Source organism: Syngnathoides biaculeatus, chromosome 17 (assembly GCF_019802595.1).
Source record: "Syngnathoides biaculeatus isolate LvHL_M chromosome 17, ASM1980259v1, whole genome shotgun sequence".
Taxonomy (NCBI): Eukaryota; Metazoa; Chordata; class Actinopteri; order Syngnathiformes; family Syngnathidae; genus Syngnathoides; species Syngnathoides biaculeatus.
The window spans coordinates 10357312-10379492 of NC_084656.1; the positions used below are offsets into that span (position 1 = coordinate 10357312).

The 22181-nt window shown below is 39.7% G+C and overlaps 1 protein-coding gene across 3 annotated transcripts in view; it reads left to right on the top strand.

Annotated features, from left to right (window-relative positions):
• The window catches only part of ctif (CBP80/20-dependent translation initiation factor), a 70428-nt gene that overhangs the window by 14292 nt on the left and 33955 nt on the right, over window positions 1-22181 (top strand). The window contains exons 1-8 of one of the 3 annotated variants that reach the window (XM_061801575.1): window positions 595-717; window positions 808-1051; window positions 3833-3904; window positions 3996-4112; window positions 4218-4291; window positions 5118-5222; window positions 5339-5417; window positions 17840-17916. In XM_061801575.1, coding sequence (XP_061657559.1) covers window positions 671-717; window positions 808-1051; window positions 3833-3904; window positions 3996-4112; window positions 4218-4291; window positions 5118-5222; window positions 5339-5417; window positions 17840-17916 — 815 coding nt within the window. In that variant the 5' untranslated portion in view covers window positions 595-670. Of the gene's footprint in view, window positions 1-594; window positions 718-807; window positions 1052-3832; window positions 3905-3995; window positions 4113-4217; window positions 4292-5117; window positions 5223-5338; window positions 5418-17839; window positions 17917-22181 lie in introns of those variants that run through there. The other 2 variants (XM_061801576.1, XM_061801577.1) reach the window with 2 other exon arrangements.

Sequence of the window (22181 nt, forward strand, 5' to 3'; positions counted from 1 at the left end):
TCAGGGGCAGATCATTTTCAGTTTGGGGCACTTTGTCCTGCATCAGTTTTTCTAGGGTACATGTCAAGCCCATCTGACTTGGCTGTCAATACAGTCAATGAAAATATTGATCACGTAAGTAACCCAAATGATGAGACCACTTCCTCACTCACCAGTGGTGGCCCCTTAGGGGCACCGTACTTCAGGTTATTTTTTATGATGTGGAAGTGAGTCAAATATTCCGTGGACCTGTAATGCAAGTCCTCTCCATTATTCCGGGATTGAGACTTTTTGGCCCTCGTTATTGAATACTTACTGTTTAAAAAAAAAAACAAAGCACTGCCTATAGTTCTTGGTGTTGTCCTCAGCGTAGTCCTCATCATTACTAGGACTAAAGTCAAGCAAATACTGAGGACTCCTCAGCGAATCGCCTGGCCTCGGTATAGAGCATTCTGCCTGCTCCATGGGGATAAATCCTCTTTGCATGGCTACTGATCAAAGCGGTGATGTAAAGGAGCTTAGTAGCAAAGGGGGGTCAGGTGATCACACACAACAATCCTGACAGTAAGGGAGATGAAGTGGCGGGGAAAAGGGTGCAACAAACCAAGAGGCAAGTGAGGATGTTGACAGTAGCACAGGGGTGCTTGATGGCTTTAATGTAGTTTTAAGATCCCATCAAGGCTATTGTGAAATGATGGTTCGTGTATGGATGCTCATTGACAGCAGTAAGATCATGAGGTGAGACCTTAGCCGTTATGTTGCGCTCATAGGGAATATGACATCCTGCTGATACCGACTCAGCCCGCTCATTTTTTCCCCCCCGCATAGGTCACTTTCCTCCTGCGCTTCTCCACCTCAACGCCCACCCGGGATTGCTGCTTCGGTTCTCATGGAGAACTCATCAGTGGCATCGGCGTCATCTGAGGCTGGCAGCACGCGCTCGCAGGAGATCGAAGAACTGGAGCGCTTCATTGACAGCTATGTGCTGGAGTACCAGGTGCAAGGGCTGCTCGGAGACAAGGTCGACGGAGATTTGGACCTGGACCTGGACGACGGCAGGAAGGTGCCACAGGTTAGGTCATTATTTCACTGATGAATGGCAGTGACTTAACTGTCAACATCGGATTCTGGTGTAGGCAAACTTTTGTACGTACTTTTACCAATTTTGTACATTGCACGGCTGGGCGTTTTGACCAAAAATTCATATCACAATATAAAATGAGTCCGTTCACGGTAACTGTGTATATCACTATATAAGCAGAAGTGTAAAAATTATTATGGAAGTACTTTTTAATCGGTCGTACTGGTCTTTAGCAATGCTAAATTGAGTCAAGCTCCTCTTGTAACACTGTTTTACTATTTCATTTTGATTGATTGATTGTTTGGTGGAAATGCCAAAAATGTCCTTTATCAAGCTACTCAAGTCGGTCTTTTTGGCCTGACATTTGACTAGTAGTTTTGACTCTAATGCATTGTGGGTGTTGTTTATACACTCCGTAAACACGCATTCAAATTCAGTCTTATAATTATGTACAGTATCTTGTGTTTGACAACAGCCCTTACTGTAACTATATTTGGAACTTCCAATGCAACTATAGTGCCTTCAATATCGAGCCCAAACTCATGTCTGGCCGCCGGCATTCATATGATTTGTAACAAAAGACAAGCTGAAAAAAGTCTCCTCTCCCATGTTACTCACATCGCCAATCTCACATCTTGGGCAGCGACTCACATCAATTGTACCTGTGAATTGTGAACTGTGCCTCAAATTTAGCTACTTACTTAGACGAGCACCTGGGCTGTCACACGTGTCACACAACTTCCCACAACACCAGTCCTCTTTGGGACGATGAGAGAGCGCTTCCCCTGAGTTTCATTGCGCAGTAGTACCCTCCACCGCTGCTTCTCGCAATGCAGCGGGAGTGAGGGCCAGAGCTCTCGTCGCCGCTTACAAGGATCATCAGGCTGTCGTGTTGGTGCTGTTTCGGTGCGAGCGAGATGGGTTCCCACCCTAGTATGTACAAATCACTGCGTAGCAAAGCACCATGCACCAAGGGCTGGATCGCTGACCCCAAATAGAGAACATGAGCCCACCAAAACACAAACGAGGTGGCCATCCTGAGCTTGTCTCTCACTCCACCCACGTGAATGAAAATTGCTGCTGGTGACAATTAGCTGAAGCCTCACCACTCCATCCACTGAAGCCACATTCAGTAAGCACAAATTCAGCCTATAACCCTAATAAGTATTCTTATAAAATACGGGATGGACAGTACATATAGTTTATGGCGTGTATTTTATGTCTCTGCAGTGGCTTATATGCGGTTGTTTTATACCAGGAAATGCCATTTCGCTATTCAGCCGAGTTGAGTGGGTGGGTAACAACAACAAAGAGGTCACGTATAATATAAATATGACTACAATCAATGCAACTACAGTGAGGAAAATAAGTATTTCAACACCCTGTAGTCTTTATAGGTGAGTTAGGTTTGATTTTCTACATTTAAACAATGGTGATTAAGTCAGCCAGTACTGTCATCACCAGATGAAAAAGTTTGACTTGGCTCGTAATCAAACCCAGTGCTCTGTCTTAAAAGTCCGATGTGATACAAATGGGCAAATAGACATTTCTCTTGCATGACTTCGGGCATTTACGTATCACAAACCTGACTCTTCTGCATAAAAAAATTTCACACTTCATTCAGCAGGTCATTGATACACTAACAAAGTGAAAGTTGTTCTCCTGCAATGTATAAAGCACTGATAATAATTCAGTCAAACTCAGAGAAGATACTTCTCCCTCACTTACCTTCAAACATACAGCCTTGTGTTTGTTGATATTGTGCACATTTAGATGTAAGTCCGGTCTTCCGCAAGCCTTAATCCATCGTAGATACTTCATCAACTGTGTTTTAGGCTTTGGAAAACTAATCAACCGGGCCCCTTGTCACTAGCAAGATAACTTTCATGAGATTTGCACGTTCCCCAAGTGCATCTGAGGACCATTTTCTTTGTAACATTAACTTTTCCAAGCGCACGCTACTGACAATCAGCATTGCTTGTGGGACAATATGGCAAGAGGGGCGTGTCAATCCAGGGGTTAAAACAATGCGGCTATCTGATTGCCTATTATTGTACGAGTGATTGACAGGTCGGAAAGGGTTTACCGGTATATTAATTGCTGTAGGTACTTACTGCCATCTAATAGAAGTCCATTCATTTGTTCTGTCTGTCGCTATGCCTCACTGGCATACAGTAAATAGATGAGTAAAGATACTTTATTTGTTGGAAATATTTTTGGGGCAATTGCATATACATGTATGTACAGTAAATTAACAGATCATTTAAATAGAGTCATTGCTCCACCGTGTGATCAGATCAGTGATGGGTTTTGGTTTTTCCTAATCTCGCTGATCGGCCCCAAAAACCCTGATTATTTAAAGCCCATTAAATATTAACTTAATGAAATGGAGAGAATGTCATAACAACCTGGCAGATGCAGATTCAAGCTGTTTGACATGTCAGGGCTCATCAACGTAGATCAAGGGTAGCGAGGTCATTACATATCTCGAAATTATTACGTTGAATTTTTTTTTGGGGGGGGAGCCATAGATGTGTATACATGAAGAAGCTACAAAAAAACTACTTTATTTTTTTTAAGAATTCTTTAGATGTTCACTTAGCTGAAGTTTTATGGGATTTGTTGACATCTTGCATAGACTTGATGTTCTCAACTTAAACTTATCCTTTTTCCCCCTGTATAAATTCCACCCCACCCCCCCATACATAACATACCAGCAGTACATTGTATCATCCAAACTAGAGCATCATCCAAGTTGTTTCTTTCTTCCAGTGGACAGACAACTGCAGTGACTACAAAGATGGCAGCTGGACCTCCTCACAGGAGAGAAGTTCCTCAAAGCCAGTAAGTGCGTGTTCTGTAGGGTGGCAATTGGCCTTCTCCCCACTCGCCAGATTAAACAGAAACATTGTTTTTTCTTCCCTTGTGTTTGCAGGATGAGTGGGAGCATAGCAGTAATGGCAGTTCAGAGTCAAGACCCAGTTCCGGGTCCAGACCGGGTTCTGGGTCTCGATCTGGCAGCAGGGGTCGAAACAACCAGTTTTCTGCAAAGGTACCAGTTAAATCATGCCATGTCTGTGATTATTAACTTACATGACGTCATGTACTGACTATATATGTTGTGGTTGGTTTACCCCTTTCTGCTGTTTGATCGTAGAATGGTAACAAAGATGTCTCCTTCGATATCCTGGGCACAGACATATGGGCGGCTAACACAATGGACTCATGCGGGTACATGCTTTGCTGCTCATCCTCACCCTACCTGCTCCTGATTTAGGCATCACTACACTACTGCAAAAAGAGGCGTCATAACAGTTACAGCTATAATACTGCGAACAAAAGTGATAGTCAGCTCAGCTTTGTTCTTCAATTCTGCGTCAGAATACCTAACAGCAACATGATAAAGCCTTAAAAATGCTGGGTTTTACCGACTGGATAAAAGAGGCCATGTCAGCTCTGTCCCTTCATTTTCTGTCGGTACTGTTCATACAGAACATTTTGTGGAAAATGGGGCTTTGTCACACTGACACTTCCTAGTTTGGAATATTGCCAGTATTGTCAGCGCCATTTAGAACCACAGCACTTTTACACACAGCCACGAGTGCTAGCACTAGCTTGGTAGGCTACTTGACATTTTGTTGATGGCTTGTTAGCTGTATCGTATTAAAATTGTGAACATACCTTAAGCAAACCGTACATGAATGTCCTGTCCTGGGGACGTGTCATCTCTCAGCCCTCTTCTCTCTCCCTTGGTGCCGGCATGTTTTTTTTTAAAAATACATTTGCCTATCAGATATTTACAGTATCACGTCAAAAGACACAACAAATATAAATACTACTATATAAAAATAAACTAGCTTCTGAGTTCAAGTATACTTTGCGCGACAGTAATGCCTTTCTCTGAGCCGATCAATGACTGCATTGATCGGATCGGAGATTTATGACTTAAAAACTGATGGGCCGATCTGCAAAATAAATATACCAATTATTGGCTAATCCAATCAGGCCGATAAAATCGGCGTGATTTATAATTATCATGTTTCTATATGATTTACAGGGGTACAGGTTGGGATGTGCAGCCAGAGAAGTTAGACTTCAGCCACTTCCACAGGAAACACACAAGAGCCATGCCAAAGCACCTGCCGCACATTGACAGAGAGGGGTACGATCTGCCATTTTGTGTTCCAAATGTGGTTGTGCATGTTTTTAATATTTCATATTCCTATTTGCTCCTTGATGTGATCCCTGATATTATCCATTGTATTTGTACTATTTCAGAATGAGCAAAAACATGTTTGAGGATGATGACCGCATAGATTTAAGTGACATAGAGCGGTTCCTGCCCCACCTGTGCTCCGTAAGTTATACTCATTTCGCGTTCTATGTTGGTGGAAATAGAAACATTTATTTCGTGATTGTAAAAATACAGCAGATTTAAGAGTCCACAAGCAGGAAATCTAAATGTATTTCTTGTGGCCGTGCCTTTTGTATGTGAAATGGGCAAAATAATGGATGACCCACAATTGAACAGGCTGATGATATGTTATCCTCTAGTGCCACCTGGTGGTTTATTGCTATACTGTGTTGTACACTCTTCCAAATCGCATCACTGCCTCCTGCTGGTTTTGCATGTACTTTAACAGAGGCGCATTTAACATGGTTATTTTTCTTTTTTTGCACTTTGTTAAACGGTTCCCATGTGTCTTCATAACATATGTGTAATGCTTTCTTTAAGTACCCAAAGGATTATGCCTTAAACACACTGTAGTTGTAGATTTGCTCAATTCATACTGTTTTATGTGCTGGCCCAGTCACATGAAAGTGAGCCAGCCCCTAATACTGCTGGGTCGATGGCAAATATTGCCTTTCTTACAAGAGGGTCTTCATGTGGGCAGCTTTTGTCATCTTGCTGGCAAGAGTGTGGCTAACAACGTGCTGAATCTTGGTGGCTAATATGTGCATTTAATATCCTGTTTGGCTGTCTCCTCTTTTGGTTCACGCTTTGTCCTAGTTCTTGTCACATGCTGGGGGTAATCCCCACACACCGCTCATGACACAAACAATGAGAGCGCCTCAATTTGTGAATAAGGCTGAAACATCTTGATGAGTTGGTCTCGTTAGTAGGTCTTTTACCTTACTTTGAGTAAAACAAGCTTTCAAAACATAATTTACAAATTAGTTTAATGTACAGTATAATATTTGTCGTTCTTGGAATTAGTATTTCACCACCTATTTTAAGGTTTTTCTCTCTTTTCGAGAGCTGTTATGTTTTTCTAATTTCAAGAAATCTTTCCAAGTGTCATTCTCTTACTGCACTGGCAAATAACTTGACTTGTTTTTAGACTTTACATGATCAGGATTTTTGGGGCTGATGACCAATTGACAAGTTTAAGAAATATATATATAACTGATCTGATCTCAAGATAGAGCAATGTCTCTATTTAAATGACTTGTTCATTTACTGTGCGTATTTGTCTACTAATTGCTCAGAAAATTACATTTAGAATGAGTACTGTATCTTTGTTCATCTATTTATGCCAATGAGGCATAGTGACAAACACAACAAATGAATGTCTTCTATTAGATGACAGGAAGTACATACAGAAATGAATGAATACACTTTTTGTGACATTTTTGTTTGTTGCTGTGCCGTGATATTTTTCAATTGTAAAATATGTGCCTCGGAGAAGGTTGGAGATCACTGCTCTAGTCAGAGCATGTACCTGAATCAGTCAGGTCAAACCAACATGACACAAATGATGGATGGTACAGTGAGGAAAGTCCTCCGGATTTTCCAGGAATTCCGGATATTTAAATTTTCATGAAAATTGTTCCGGAAAATTGAGGAAAAATTGGCTAAAATTAATCAGGGTTTTAGTTGACAACATTGAACGAACATGCGTTTGAGTTCATTGTTTTTCTTTCACGAATGTAGTCATGTTGAGGCACTAACACGAGTAGGAGGAACGCCCCTTGCATTCTCTAGATGTTGCTTATTTTGTTTGGTCTTGACATTAATTTACGTGTTTATTTCATAAACTTTAACTAAATAAGCCTGCTCCAAAACAACCGGTATTCACCCGGAACATGAAATCCAAGTTAACCGTACTGAGTATGTACGGAGCATGTACGAAAGCGCATGTTGAGAACTGCTTCACGTAATGCAAGCGCATTTACGTCGAAAGTCATCAACATTATGAGCCATGTCAAAAGAAATTCAGTTACACCAGAGGTGCTCATTGCCTCTATTGGGAGGCAGTGTGACGGTGTTAAAAAAAAAAACGAGAGTATCATCCACCTCGTCGCTTGATTCAGGTGTGGCCAATATGTCGGGCGCATGCACATAAAGGCGCCTTCTAGCAAGCCGGCATCCTATTTACGGCAGTCCCGTGGTGCGTGGACCCCCCCCCCCTCCACAACAATACGTCACGATTGCCGACAGGAATGTGTGTTTACAATGTATCGCTAGCTTGATGCCACCAACGCCGATTATGTTGAACTAAACTTTCAGCATTTTCAAAACATTCCGAGTATAAATCGTTCGTGTTTATTCCTCGACAGGCCAGTGCATTTAACTTTTCTTCAAATAGTTTGTCAGAAAAAGAATTTTTATTGATGAAAATTTGTATATACCGTTTTACATCATGTTCTCCTAATATCAGTTGAAACTGGAAATGATCATTTCTGAGTTTTAAATTTTAGTTTTCTATTTTAGTGATGTATTTGTTTATTTTATTTTTAATTTACAGTTTTGTATATTATTAATCCAGTAAATTGTTTTAAGGCCATCCCTAATCACACCCGCAACGTTATCTGCGAGCATGACTGACCACACCCATACGTTTTCAAATGTGACTGTGTGTGTGTGTGTGTGTGTGTGTGTGTGTGTGTGTGTGTGTGTGTGTGTGTGTGTGTGTGTGTATATATATATATATACTGTATATATATACTGTATATTATATTAAAGGCAACTGATTATACTATTAGTATTACTAGATCTATATCTTAGTGAGCAATGTGGTCGAGTCTATCAGTACAATGCGACGTAACAAGTTTGAGACTTAAACGTTAATAGTAATTACTACAGATCAACTTCTTTAACATGTTTTATATATTTAATTATTTTTTATATTTTCGTGTATATTCTATATCTATACTATAATATGTATAATGTGGGGAACAGGACAATTTTAGATATCTTTTTACTGAATAGTTCACTTAATTCATTTATCTTGAGATAAAATGGCATATTTTAAGCATATTTTAATGACAAATGGGATTTTGTGATGGGGGATGGGGGCAAAAAAATCTGGGCTTGGTCCTTGGGGAACAATTTTTTTTTGGTTAGAATTTAGAAATTTTACTTTCGATTTTTGTCTGAATTTTGTTCACAGATATCGCCAGAATTCACCACAGCCATCCATTTTTTTTTCAAAAATTTCTTGGGGGGCATCCCCTCGGACCTCCTTAGTGCTCGCATTTGTATTTTTAGGAATTTTCACGAAAGTCCACTTTCATTTCTAATGGTAACTTACTGTAATTGGGTGTCTTGGTGGCCGTTAGCACGTCTGCCTTACGGTTCCGAGGACCAAGGTTCAAATACTGTCCCACCTGCATGAAGTTTCCATGTCCTCCCCGTGCCTGTGTGAGTATTCTCCGGGTACTCTGGTTTCCTCCCGCATCTCAGAAGCATGCATGGTAAGGTTAATCAAAGATTAATTTTTAGATTATTATTTTTAGAAGATGAATTTTTAATGGTGGAACGGTGGATAAGATGTAAACTCTTGGCCTCACAGTTCTGAGGACCCGGGTTTGATCCCAACCCTGCCTGTGTGGCGTTTGCATGTTCTCCTCGTGCTTACGTGGGTTTTCTCCGGGCACTCCTGTTTCCTCCCACATCCCAAAAACATTAATTGGTTGGAGACTCTAAATTGCCCCTTGGTGTGATTGTGAGTGTTGCTGTTTGTCTCTCTGTGCCCTGTGATTGGCTGGCAACCAGTTCAGGGTGTGCCCTGCCCGTTGACAGCTGGGATGGGCTCCAGCACTTGCTGCGACCCTCATGTGGCAAAGAAAATGGATGGATGGTTGGATGGATAATTTTTTAATATTTCAATTCTTTCCATAGATTTTTGATTGGATTCAAATCAGTGGATTGACTGGGCCCTTCTAGCAGATTTTTTTTTTTCTTTGAATCAAAACTATTAATGAGGACACAGGAAACTTGGCAGGATGCTTTGGATCATTATCCTGCTGTAATGTCCATCCTCATTTCATTTTCATCATTCTCGTAGATGGCAGCAGATTTTTGTCCAGAATGTCTCTGTGCATTTGCCAATTCATCATTCCTTCATTAATTTGAAGTTTACCAATACCATTTACTGAAAATCAGCCCCACACTCTCATGTTCCCACCTCCAAGCTTTTTTCTCCCAACACATTTTTTTCTCTCCCCTGTCCTCACCAATATTCATTTCCACTAACAAGGGACTGGGTTGGTATTTTATTATTGATAGATCTTTCGGCGTTGTCTTGGCTTGTCTGTTTGCATGTCCTTTTTCCATTTTTTCAGGATAGTATACATGAAAATCTGCACACATTTCCCCTTATTAGTTGAACATTTAGTTAATGGCTACAGTAGAAAAGAAACTATGCTCAGTAGAGCACAGTGTAGAAATGTACTGTAGTATTAAGCAGGTTATAGATTTCAAGTTAACATCATTTATTTTAATGCCCTGTTATACTGTAGAGTCATTAACACAACCCTAACACTGTTTATTTTCAAACCATCTATTTTACATTTTGAGAACATGCATTAATATATTTAGATTTGCCATATGTAAACCTAGGTTTGTTCCTTTACAAATGCCATAGCTTCACCCTCCAAACGTAACTTGTCTTGACAACCATTTGTTTGTTACATTCTCAAAGTCAAAACAGTAAAGGCAGGCATGTAATTATTTCCTGTGTCCTTATTATTAGTTATTATACAAGAAAAAAAAAAACTACACCACACTCAGAGTTGCTCCATGTGTTCAGTTTGTAGTGGTTACAGCTTACTCTAAAATCTGTGCTAGCATGCCCTATCAGGTCCCTTTGCTGGTCATTAATTAATGAGTTTGATTCACTGGATTACAATACAACCATGCAGTAACTCTGCTATATGATTATTGCACACGTGCATTTCAATGACAATGTTCAAAATTTATTGTTCAGTCCTACTTAACATGCAAGTGTTTGGAATGTGGAAGGGAGCCATACTACCTGAAGAGAAAACACAAAAACTGCAAATTTGAATCCCGAATACCCCAGAACACTGAGGCAGATGTGCTAACCATAGTAATATGCTGAGGTTAGTGTTGCCACTTTTTAGAATAAAATCTGGATAAAATTTTGAGAGGAGTAATACAGGTTGGCCATCTACAACTATTTTTTTTTTGTTTTCTGAGTTCATAGTGGCTTAGAAGAAGAATACCTACTTGACCCAAGACCATATGAAAACTGTTCCCTGGAAGTTTCACACAAAGCCCTGCCAAACACAACATAACCTCCAATTCCAAATGACCACACAGACGTACTGTTGTATTTTTTTTAATGCATGAAGGAATGAGCAGTCTACAGCCCTGTCGGGTAGACGATTACAACGTCTTAAAAGAATAAAAGGCAGCAGAAAGGGAAGGTTAGGTGAGAGCAGTCATTGAGGACATATCCGCTTTCTGGCCCGGGAACAAAGCAGCAGCCTGGAGCTGAGATGTGTCGCAGACTGCCTGGCCCCTGTGCCTGGACGCGTACGTGCAGCCGAGCAGGACTTTGGTCGGGAAGTGGACTGAGGGAGGGAGGGAGGGGGGGGGGGGGGGGGTTTCTTGGGCTGGACTCTTTGTGGCAGTGTGTCTGCCAGCTGTCAAGTGTGCATTCCACTGTCAACCTTTACCATATGCTGTCTGTTTCATGTTTCTCCTCCCCCCAATAGTCTGACATCATCTCCTATCACACTTTATATTTGACATCTTCATGCGTCTCATCCTCCCTCCCTGTGCTTCACTTGACATCCTTCGTGGTTCCCCACATCCTTCAAAAGTTGGTAGGCAGAGGAACAACATCCAGAGAGGGATAAGGGGGTCACGGTGACCGGTAGCCCCCCACCCTGTGGTCTCTTCCTGCTATTGTCCCTGCTCTTGATCCTGCAATATGTTAACTTTGCGCTAGTCACTTCTGCAATACAACCCCTTGTTCTTTTCCCACCTTAGCCACTGCCAGGGCTTTGCATATGGTCACTGTCCAATGAAATGGCTGGATCTCTTTTTTTTTTTTTTTTTTATTTGCTTAAAAAAAAAAAATTCCACTGATAACTTTTTTTTAATTACAGCTTTCACCTCCTGCCTTTTTTTCTTGTAATATTACTTTTAAGAAAGAAAAGGTTTCTATTAACTGTTGTACTGTAGTTGTAAAAAAAATAAAAATAATTATAATCTAATAATATATATAAATATAATAATTATAATTATAAATAATTTCTCTTGATTAAAAAAACTCTCACTATGGCTTGTTTTCAACAAGTTACTCAGTGCAGTTCCTTACTCTAGGAATAGAGGCAGATCAACTTTATTTCTTATTGCTGCCTCATTGAAATAATTTAGCATATAAATCTAACCATCACAGATGTGCAGGTGACTACACTGTTTTTTTCAAACCGAAAATGACTCAGAACTTTACATTTTTGTACTGCAGCACAATTTCTGCTTTAATGAACAAAATAGGACTTGTTGAAAATATACCCCCCCCCACATTATTACCACTTTTTGAGAATAAAGTAAACTTACTCTTGTACATTTTATGGCTGTTTTCAAGTATTAATACTTTCCAAACATATCTCATTATGAGGTTCCTAATTTTTTTCTTGTAATGCTTAATTGTCGGAACAAAGTGCTTATTACAGTAACTTTGACTTTCAAATCCATAATTTTTTTAAATGGCTTTATTCTATGCTTTTTTCTCTCTGACTACTATTTAACCATACGTCTTTTCTTTTAGTCCTTCCTAACAAACTACATGACAATCAAAACGGCAATGAGTTACTCTTGTGCGACCAGTGAATATGCATTTTCAAACACAATTCTGAATAAGATGACTCAAAACTAATACCCCCAAAACCCCCCAGTGGCTTTTTGCTACTCTACAGCGCACAAGTGATTACACTCCCTAATTTCTGCTCACAACCCTGACCAATTGGTTTTCTTTGATGTACAAAGATCCTATCCCACGTACCTACCAGATGCATTTTGGGCATTTCATGCGGGGCGATTACATAGAAAGTCAGTACAGTTCGCGCAGATGGATGTGAATGATACGGACGACGCGGTCTAGATAACGCGGACATTCTCAAATTTGCCTCCTTTGCTCAACCGTTCGAAGCTGGGACAGCTGAACCTATTCAGGAATTAATGTTGTCGGCGCTTCATGGAGGAGAAGACCCAATCCTTGGCGAGGTTACATTGCCGATGAAGGGCCTGCACTTTCAAATTTTCACGCGAAGGATTTGCAGAATAGCAATCTTTCGCAACCGGTCGGTACGTTGCATTAGTCTCTGTCGAGATGCTACACACTTCCCAGATACCAAGCTCTATTTTTCTATTAGTAAAGGTTTTTTGCCATTTTGTGGCATCTTAGGGTGTTCAAGAAAGAGCACAAAAATGTGAATAGGTAAAATAGTTGAAAATAGCTTTCACCCCCTTAAAACACAACTAGCAAAATTTTTTGTTAGCCAGCCACGAATATGCGGGAGTCTCCTGTAATAAAATTCTTGATCCTTCAGATACAGTATTTTGAGAAAACGCATGCCATTGATATTATTAAGGCCTTTGGGAACTGTTTTAAAATTTACAGTTGGCTTTTTTTTTTCACAAAAACCCATCCTTAATGTAAAACCACAGCACACAAGCATAAACCTTTGAGACAGCCGAAAGGATGAGCTGGTTGTTAACTTAATGTAGCGTAGAACGTGCCTATGATTGAAGTCTCACTGGGAGATGTGGCACGAACCGAGGGTGAGCACGGGAAACTCGTTACTCTAGCAGTCGGCGTCACATGATTACATTTCTACAGGGTACTACTGTCCACCACCCCAAACAACACTTTGATCCCACAATGGATGCATCTCCTGCTTGCAGACCACCGGCTGCTTTGATGTAGCTGTAGATCTTACAGCGCTTCACTGTGGCACAGTCCTCAGATCACGTCTATTTAATGAGACATGGATGTCAGGATGTCGTATCTTTTCCCCTCCTATCACAGATCACCCAATGTACCTGACGGTGATGGGTCCAAATCTCCCCTTTTCTTTACTGTGGCTGAGCGTTATTTACAGTCTTGGATCAAAAAGGACCCTGAGTAGCGATCATCAAATGCCAAGCAAATCCGACGCTATGGGCAATCCTATACTGCAGGGATTTTACAAGAAAACCCTGTAAGAAATTCTTTGTTTGACATGTGCAAGCTTGACTTTCCGTTGACAGCACTAGTGGTTGACTGTCAGGATTTTCTGATTTCTGCATACACTTGAAGCGCTCCTTGTCAAGCTGTCGCTCATCAATAAATAGATGTTTAATAGCATTTCTCATTCCATGCAAAAATGAGTGATTGAGGCCATAGCTACACCTAGATTTCCGCTGAAATGAAAACCAAAAAAAAAAGATAAGTTTGAGTTGAAATTTTTTTTTTTTTAATTTTCCTTTTCGAGCTACATTTTTGGGAGGTAAAAGTTTCATTTGTTCTAGATAAGGTCATAAAATGTATTCAGTTACATCAGTTCTGTCAGGAGGATTCCACCAGAGTACTGTCAGAGGCTTGTGGAAGGTCACCCAAAACGCTTGACCCAAGTCATGCAGTTCAAAGGAAATACCACTCTGTAAAGAAATGTATGTAAACTTTTGACCTCGAAGAAAATAAGAAAAGTCTCAAAGAAATTCTCTCTGCCATTATTGCGGCATTTAACAAAATGAAATCATTTTGATGATCCTGAGTGACCTGAAACAGGAGAGGTTTTGAGTCTCACTTGACTTCAGAGAGTGAGGCAAAAATTGAAATGTGTTTTTGCACAGTGTATGTAAATGTCTGGCTTCAACTGTAGCTGCAAGAATTACAGAGTGCTCTATGCTATTGGGAGGACGCGTCTCGTGTAGCCACGTAGGACAAAGGAAACGATGTATGTTAGCTAACAAAGGCCCTTGTTTTTTCTCAGCTATATGAAAATATCTCAGGCATGGGAAAAAGGGTCATGATCTCATTACTATTGTTGATCATTTCATTAGAATGGAGGGTGCTGTGGCCGTGAAAGAGATATGAGGAACAAGGAAGGAATGTAAGGAACCGTGGAATGTGAATAGAAATGAACACTCTTGTTCAGGACTTGCTCGCAATAGCCGAAAAAGTGAAGTGTATTGTCTTTGGGGTGGCTTCAAATGGAATAACAATTCTGCTATCATTTCGGAGCAGTCCATTGTTTCACTCACTCTCTTTCTGCTTATTTATGTTACCGGGGAACACGGCCAAAAGCGATAAATATAAAAGTGCCCCAGGAGTGGCGTTACAGGGCAGGTTGTTGAGAGCACTGAGGGATGAGGGAGAAGTAGCATGGGAATGACAACATGAGAGATTGTAAATTTAACACTGAAAGCACATAAAAGCTGGAGGGATGGACACTAAAGTACAACATTTTTCCCACATGGGTGAATGATACTTGTTTTCATCTACAAATGAGCTGCACTCCATAAAAATCACATCTACATGCACAAAGGTGCTTGTAAAATAACACCTCAGTGTGTTCAAATCAAGATCTGCATGTTTGTATGTGTTGACAGATTTTGTTTAAATTGTGTTTGTGAATGAAAATTTACAGACAATATTAAGAGTATTGGCTTCCTTGCTGCCAACTCTTGAAGAATGTTCCGAAAAAATTAAATCGTCTCGTAATCGTAAAATATAATCCGTAGGAGATCTATACCGTAAAGACAAAAACTAGCAGTGTGGCCGCCAACTTTGTGGAATTTAAGAAAAAGCACAGTATGAGCTCGTCTTATGCCTCCACAACAAATAATTCATGAAAATCAAATAATTCCTAAAGTACGTAACCTACTCTACTGCACACACTGCTTCTCTCACAAATAATGCGACATTTGTGCCATTTAAGTCATTTTTTAGAGCGAGTGACGTTGTTGGAAATATTTTGGTAATTTTGAGGCGTCGACTCTGTGAACCACTTGGAATTTTGACCGTAGAAGTTTGATGGACATTCTTAAACTGAAGGGCTTACCCAAGTAGGAGACAAAACCGAAGGGTCGAGGAACTGTTCTATTTTCTCCAAGTGAGGATACTGGCTATCTATATGGTTCGCTCAAATCCTAAAAGAATTAAAATATAATATTTTCAATAGTTTTTCTTGCAATAAAAAGTCTACCTAAAAATGGCCCTGATTTAGACAATTTTTGATTAGTGTTAATCAACCTCCATCTTCTTGTTTGGTAATTGGTTAAATAAAGTAAATGTTTGGAAGTTGAAACAAATCCAGCTTTTTGATTTTTAATTTTTGTTTGGTACATACAAATAAATGTTCATCTTTTCATTTAAGCTAACCTGCTATTGTTTTATTTTATTTGTTTTATCCGCCACCTCTCCCCACACACCCCCACCCACCAAGAAAGCATGCCAATCTTCTGGGGGAATACAAAAAGGTCCCTACAGGTTTTATTATTGGGTTGAAAAAAGTAAATTTACTTTTTACTTAAGGACATTTTACTTTTTATTCGGGATTCAGTACTTTTACACACTTTTTCTTTAAACAAATATTCATACTGAAGTTCTGGATACCAGAACATTTGACATATCTGCCTTCATTAGATAGCTAATGAAGCGTCTGAGCTGCATCCCTGCTGCACCTCCAGAGGCCCAAATGTGCTGACTTGGCACTTGGCCCACCCATCAATGCTCTCTGAATGACAATGATGATGCCGCAGCTATCTTTGACCTCCAGAAAATAGCATCCTGAAATGTACCGTTGCATTTGAGAGCTGCTACCATAAAAATGACAAGGTTGAGGGAGCCTGTAAAGTCCAGGGCTAAGATATAGATTAATGATCAGGGCATAGACCTACTCCTTTCTGAGCTACCATGTTAGCCAGAGGACAAGGATAAGACTAGCAGTTTATTGAAGCGTTCCTCAGTCATATTGTTGTATTGGCCTCCAGTAAGTAGGACTCCTTTCACCCGCACTGGTTATGAACCGACATGTAACCATGGCAATGACACGCACTGATGAAAACAGTGTTGCTGGGACTGTGCTGTTTGATTGGTAGCACTGATGTTTTGCAGAGTATATATAGAGCCGAATGATTACGACTCCCCCCAAACTCTCAGCAAATTCTATAACCCTGTACAATGCCTTATTCCTAAAGACAATCAAAAACCAAAAACATGTATGTAATTAAACGTTACAAGGGCTTTTGATGTATTCATGCCCCCCTGGTTACTCAATGGGTTTCCACCTGTCAAGCCTGAAAAATGGATCATAGGTTCATGAAAGTGCACCAGTCTATACAATTCAAATAACGCATATCAGAGAGCTCAATGACTGCAGGAATAGAGACTGAAAAGCAACACGATGAAAGTGTAGTCCAGTGGGAAACGCTAAGATTTACCAAAGCTAGTTCTTGTTGCTCTGTATCTTGATTGACATGTACATCACCCAATGAGTTTATTAACAATGACAGGCGATGAAAGAGTAGTCAATCTTTTGAACTACATTTACTTGCCAGGTGTTATGGGCAACACACATATAACACATCAAAAGCCCTGAGGGTAATGCTTTGTTTTCTTGGAATTTTAGTGAACATGCAGATTACCAAATGACTTGATGAATAGTGACTAAAAAGCCAGCTAAAGACTGAACTGTCCAACTATAAATTATATTGTCCTGTAAAACGGTGCAATGGGTAATCCTTGTTGCACGTTCCAAATGTCTAAATGACTGCATTAACAGTGAGTAAAACCAAGGAATGACAGCATAGTTAAACTACTGTATGTACTTCTGTGCTGCAGGTATAATGATTAACATGAATATCATTCAATGACTCTATAAACATTGACTATAAAGCTGGCTCATGACAACACATAACTACATTTAACATTTACGAACCCCAATTCTAATGAAGTTGGGACATTGGCCAATGTCAATAAAACAGTACTGTGACCTTTAAATAATTTTAAACCTATATTAAATGAAATATACAACAAAGACATTTCATTTTCAAATTGATTTTTTTTTTATTATTGCTGCAAATATACACTCATTATGAATTTGATGACATACATTCCTTTTCCTCTTAAGAAGTGATGTGATTGACATAAAAACTGTCCACTGATGGCATGGCTGTGTAAGGCCACCCCTGCTTTTCATGTTGCCGAAAAATAATTCATACCAAACTGAGCCATATCAGTGATTAATTTAGTAGCACTTATTTTGGTATCCTGGACAACTTTTAACAACAGAATTGCAAACTCCATCTATTTTACCAAACTGAGAGTTTTGTCTTTTTTTTTTTGATAGGGTGAATAATTCAAGTACTTCCTATTCAATTGAAAGCAGACTCAAGGGCATAAAGGTCTTGGATTATGTCATATATAATGAGCATGTTTCCAATGTACTTTTACTTGTATATAAAGTTTCCACGCAGTGATGTAGTGCACATTGCTGGTCTTGACAGCAGCCGTCTCCATGATTTGTTCCTAACAGGTCTTCCCACCCCTTCCTAACGAGGCTGAGATCGCGCACACCAAAAAGCTTTTCCGGCGCAAGAGGAACGACCGACGGTAATGACGCATGGAAATCCACACACGCACACACAACACTCCAGGGAAGGTTTTAATGCGATGAAGTCAGATGTCAAGCAGCCAGTCCTTTGGCCTTAACCGGTCTCGTTTGCCAAATATTGTCCACACAGGAATGCACACTGCAGATAAATAATAAAACATACACTCAATGTTTCTTAACATTAAACATGCTTCATTTTGATTCAGTTTTTTTAAGTTTGTGTTGACGTGTGATCTTATTGTATACGCATTGAAGTCTGATTTTCGACATTGAAAGCAGCATCTTGAGAATGGAAGGCAGGCTGAAGGGAATCGGATTCTCTCTCTCCCTGCCCTGACGTCACTGGAAAATTGTTCGTGGGTTGCTAAGTGACCAGGAAAGCAAAAATATATGGGTTTTATTTTTGGTTAAACGTTACATCTACCCAAGTATCAAATGGACAAATGGACAAAGCAAAGTAAAGCAAACATGTAATTGGCACTGTTCAGAGCTATTGTGTTCATGGCAGTGGATTTGTACAATCCCAATTCTGATGAAGTTGGTACATTGTGTTAAACAAATAAAAATAGTTCAACCTATATTTACTTGAATACAGTACAAAGATGAGATATTTAATGTTCAAACAGATCAAAATTTTTTGAGCAAGTAATCCTTCAATCAAGTAATCGTTACAAAAAAGCTGGGGCAGGTGGCAAAAAAGACTGAGAAAGTTGAGGAATGCTCCTCAAACACCTGTTGTAACGTCCCTCAGTTGAACAGGCAAAATGGAAACAGGTGGGGGCCAATATTGGGTATAAAAGGAGCGTCCCTTAATTGCTCAGTCATTCACAAGCAAAGATGGGGTGAGGTTTACATCTTTCTGAAAAAGTGCGTGAGAAAATAGTCACCCAGCTTTCAGAGAATCTGGAGAAATCACTGCAGTAAGTGGGAAGAGTGAAAACCAAGATTGAACGCCCATGAACTTCGATCCCTCAGGTGGCACTGCGTCAAATACTGACATCACTGTGTAAAGCATATCACAGCATGGGGTCAGGAAAACCAATATCACTAAATACAGTCCAGCGCTACATTCTTAAATGCAACTTAAAACTCAATAATGCAAAACAAAAAAACATATGTCAACGAGACCCAGAAACGCCACCGGCTTCTCTGGGCCCAAGCTCATCTAAGATGGACTGATCCAAAGTTGAAAAGTGTTCCATGGTCCTTCCAGTCCACATTTCACATTGTTCTTGGAAAATTGTTGACGTCGTGTCCTCTGGGCCAAAGAGGAAAAAAAACATCCGGACTTTTATGGACGCAAAGTTCAGAAGCTAGATTCTGTGATGGTACGAGGCTGTGTTGGTCCCAATGGCATGGATAACTTACACATCTCTGAAGGCACCATTAATCCTGAAAGCTACTTTCAGATTTTTGAAAAACATGTGCTGCCATCCAAGCAACATCGTTTTCATAGATGATCCTGCTTATTTCACCAAGACAATGCCAAACAACATTCTGTATGTGCTACAACAGCGTGACTTTGCAGTAAAAAGAGTCCAAGTTCTAGATTGCCATTATTAAGCATAAAATATGACACTGGAGACCCCGGACTGTTGAACAGCTCAAGCTGTACATCAAGCAAGGATGGGAAAGAATTACACCTACAAAGCTTCAGCACTTAGTGTTCTCAGTTCCCAAGCCTTTATTGAATGTTGTTAAAAGAAAAGGTGATATAACACAGTAGTAAACAAAACCATGTGAGGATGATAATGATCATCAGTTTGAACAGAAAATATCTTGTCCGTGTAGTGTATTCAATTAAATATAGGTTGAATGATTTGAAAATCATTGTACTGTTTTTATTTAACACAACGTCCCATCTTAATTAGGAATTGGGGTTGTTCATGGGGAAATAACAGGATGTCAAAGACTTCACATTTCTTAGCGCACTTTTGTTTTTTTTGTCCATTTGGTGTGTCACAACCACCAGTATTACAGTATGTTAAATTTACACTGACTCATTAGTATAGCCCCACCCAACAAAGACCCCCAAGTTAAGAGTTCCTTCTAATGAGGGATCGACATCTTGGCCGAATAAGACTTATACCACTCTGTTCTACTGGCTCGTGTCAAAGCATACCGTGCTAATTTATTGTCAAAAACGACTTAAACACACAAGACCAAAGCCTTTTCTGGGTTTTTGAGTCATAGCAAAGGAAAACTACAGTTCAGGGAACAACAACAGTGTATTATCTGAAGTGGAATGCCCCCAATTTGGAATTTAACCAAAAGCTCTCAGGGAAAAATATGCCTTGAAAATCATCCAAATTTGAAGAGACATTACTGACATAAATCTCATTGTCCTCTGTTTTTTTTTTTTAACTTTTTTTTCTGATTCTATCTTAGACCATTATGAGACAAAGACAAAGATGACAAAGTGGAAAAGTGTAGCTAGAGAATAGTGATAATTCTGACACACAGCTGCTAAGTAGAATATTTCCAAACTGATAAAAATAATTACAATAGTCTTATGTAAGCCCAAACATTTGCTGCAATGAGTCAGTTATCCGTTAACGTCTTGAACCTGTTTACCAGTTAGTATCTAAAAAAATTGGAACGCCAAAATTCTTTTCTCCATACATCGTCTACAATGCCAGATCCGACTCTAAGACAAATTAGATTTTTCATGATTCCACTGTATCAGAGTTCTGCCATAAAATCTTGCTGTATCTTGATCAGACAGTGGCAACATTACACAACGTATTCCAATACCATCATATCTCATCTTTTACGATAACTGGGCTTTATCTTGTCAAACCAATAACTGCCAGGGAGTGTGACCAAAAATGTGTCACCTTTGACTGCAACCGGATACCGTCATTACCATGACAACAACAAGTCGTTGTCAAACAACAAATCGCCATGGCAATGTTGGGTTAGGGGACAAAAAGCGCGTGTCACAAAGTGCTCGGGAAATTACATTTTGAGCTGTCCATTCAAGGATCACTTAAGGCATGTTCACATATTTTTAATGTATTATGTCTCACAAGCAGGCAATAAAACATTATGCAATCTAGCAAGTGGGAGCTAGCACTAACATTTGTGTGTAAACCCGCGGACGCTCTATCAAGTCATGCTATTAGACTTTGATAAACTGATTTTTGCATGCAACCACATGTTAAGAATGGCAACAAAGTATGTTGACAATGGCAAAGCATGGGAGGCGAAGCACCAGTGACAATACACAGTTCTACTGGTCGACGTCAAGTTTTTGTTAACGCACTACATTGAAGATACCCCCCCAAAAAATCAAACTTCCCAGACTTTTTATTTTGGTGTTGCAGTGTTATCGAATGTGCATATTGTTTGTTGTCGATTTTTCTCACTTTCCAAGACGTTTTGTTGTTTTTGACAAAATATGTTGGGCCTCCTCTGGAATATGTCCTTGATAGCAAACAGGGCCACTGTTGAGGCTAAAATCCAATAGTGTGATCTAGACATAACTTGTTAAAATTAAGGGCAGGTACACAATTTGCATTTTTATTTTAGTGTACATTCTTTTTGGTTTTTGCCTTAGGTTTCCATCACTTGTCAAAGTGAAGGATCAGTACATAATTAATTGTCCAAGGTTTTGTTTTTTATTATGGCATGACATCTGAGACTAGACGTTTTCAGTTTTTCAGAACAATTTAATTGTTGCGGTTTGTTTTTACACTTTTATGGCAATTTTAATTCTATAGTTAATAAAGGTTTTACGTTCGCAGCAGCTTGATCTTGAAAGAGATACATCCTTCTGTCATGATTTCCTATTGGGGAAAATGTATTCAAACTTACCAATCATTTTGACAAGCATTAACAATAACCTTAGGTATTTCACCCCCGCAGGCCATTAAAGATAATACAAGTATTAATTTCTCCTTCTGCAAGTCCACTCTGAAAGAAGTGGTAAAGATATGTTGTTAAATTGTATGTGACTAGAAATACATGCAGACACAACCTATAAATAGCCCAGTAGCAAGCCTACCGTACGATATGGATGTGGCGTTCCATAAGGCGCAATACTGTCTAGTAAGAGAAGGGAATTGGAGGCACTACATGTGTTTCTACTTTAGAAGGCACGTCAAGCAGGGCTGAAATTAGTTATGATTTACTGGAATGTGCTGCTTGCAGAGAAGGGACAAAGAATGACTCAATATGCTCCTTCCTCATCTCTTAAACGTTTTACTTTGTTGTGTTGCCTTTGCACATCTGCACTTATCTTTGCCCGGTGTGTTTTTTTTTT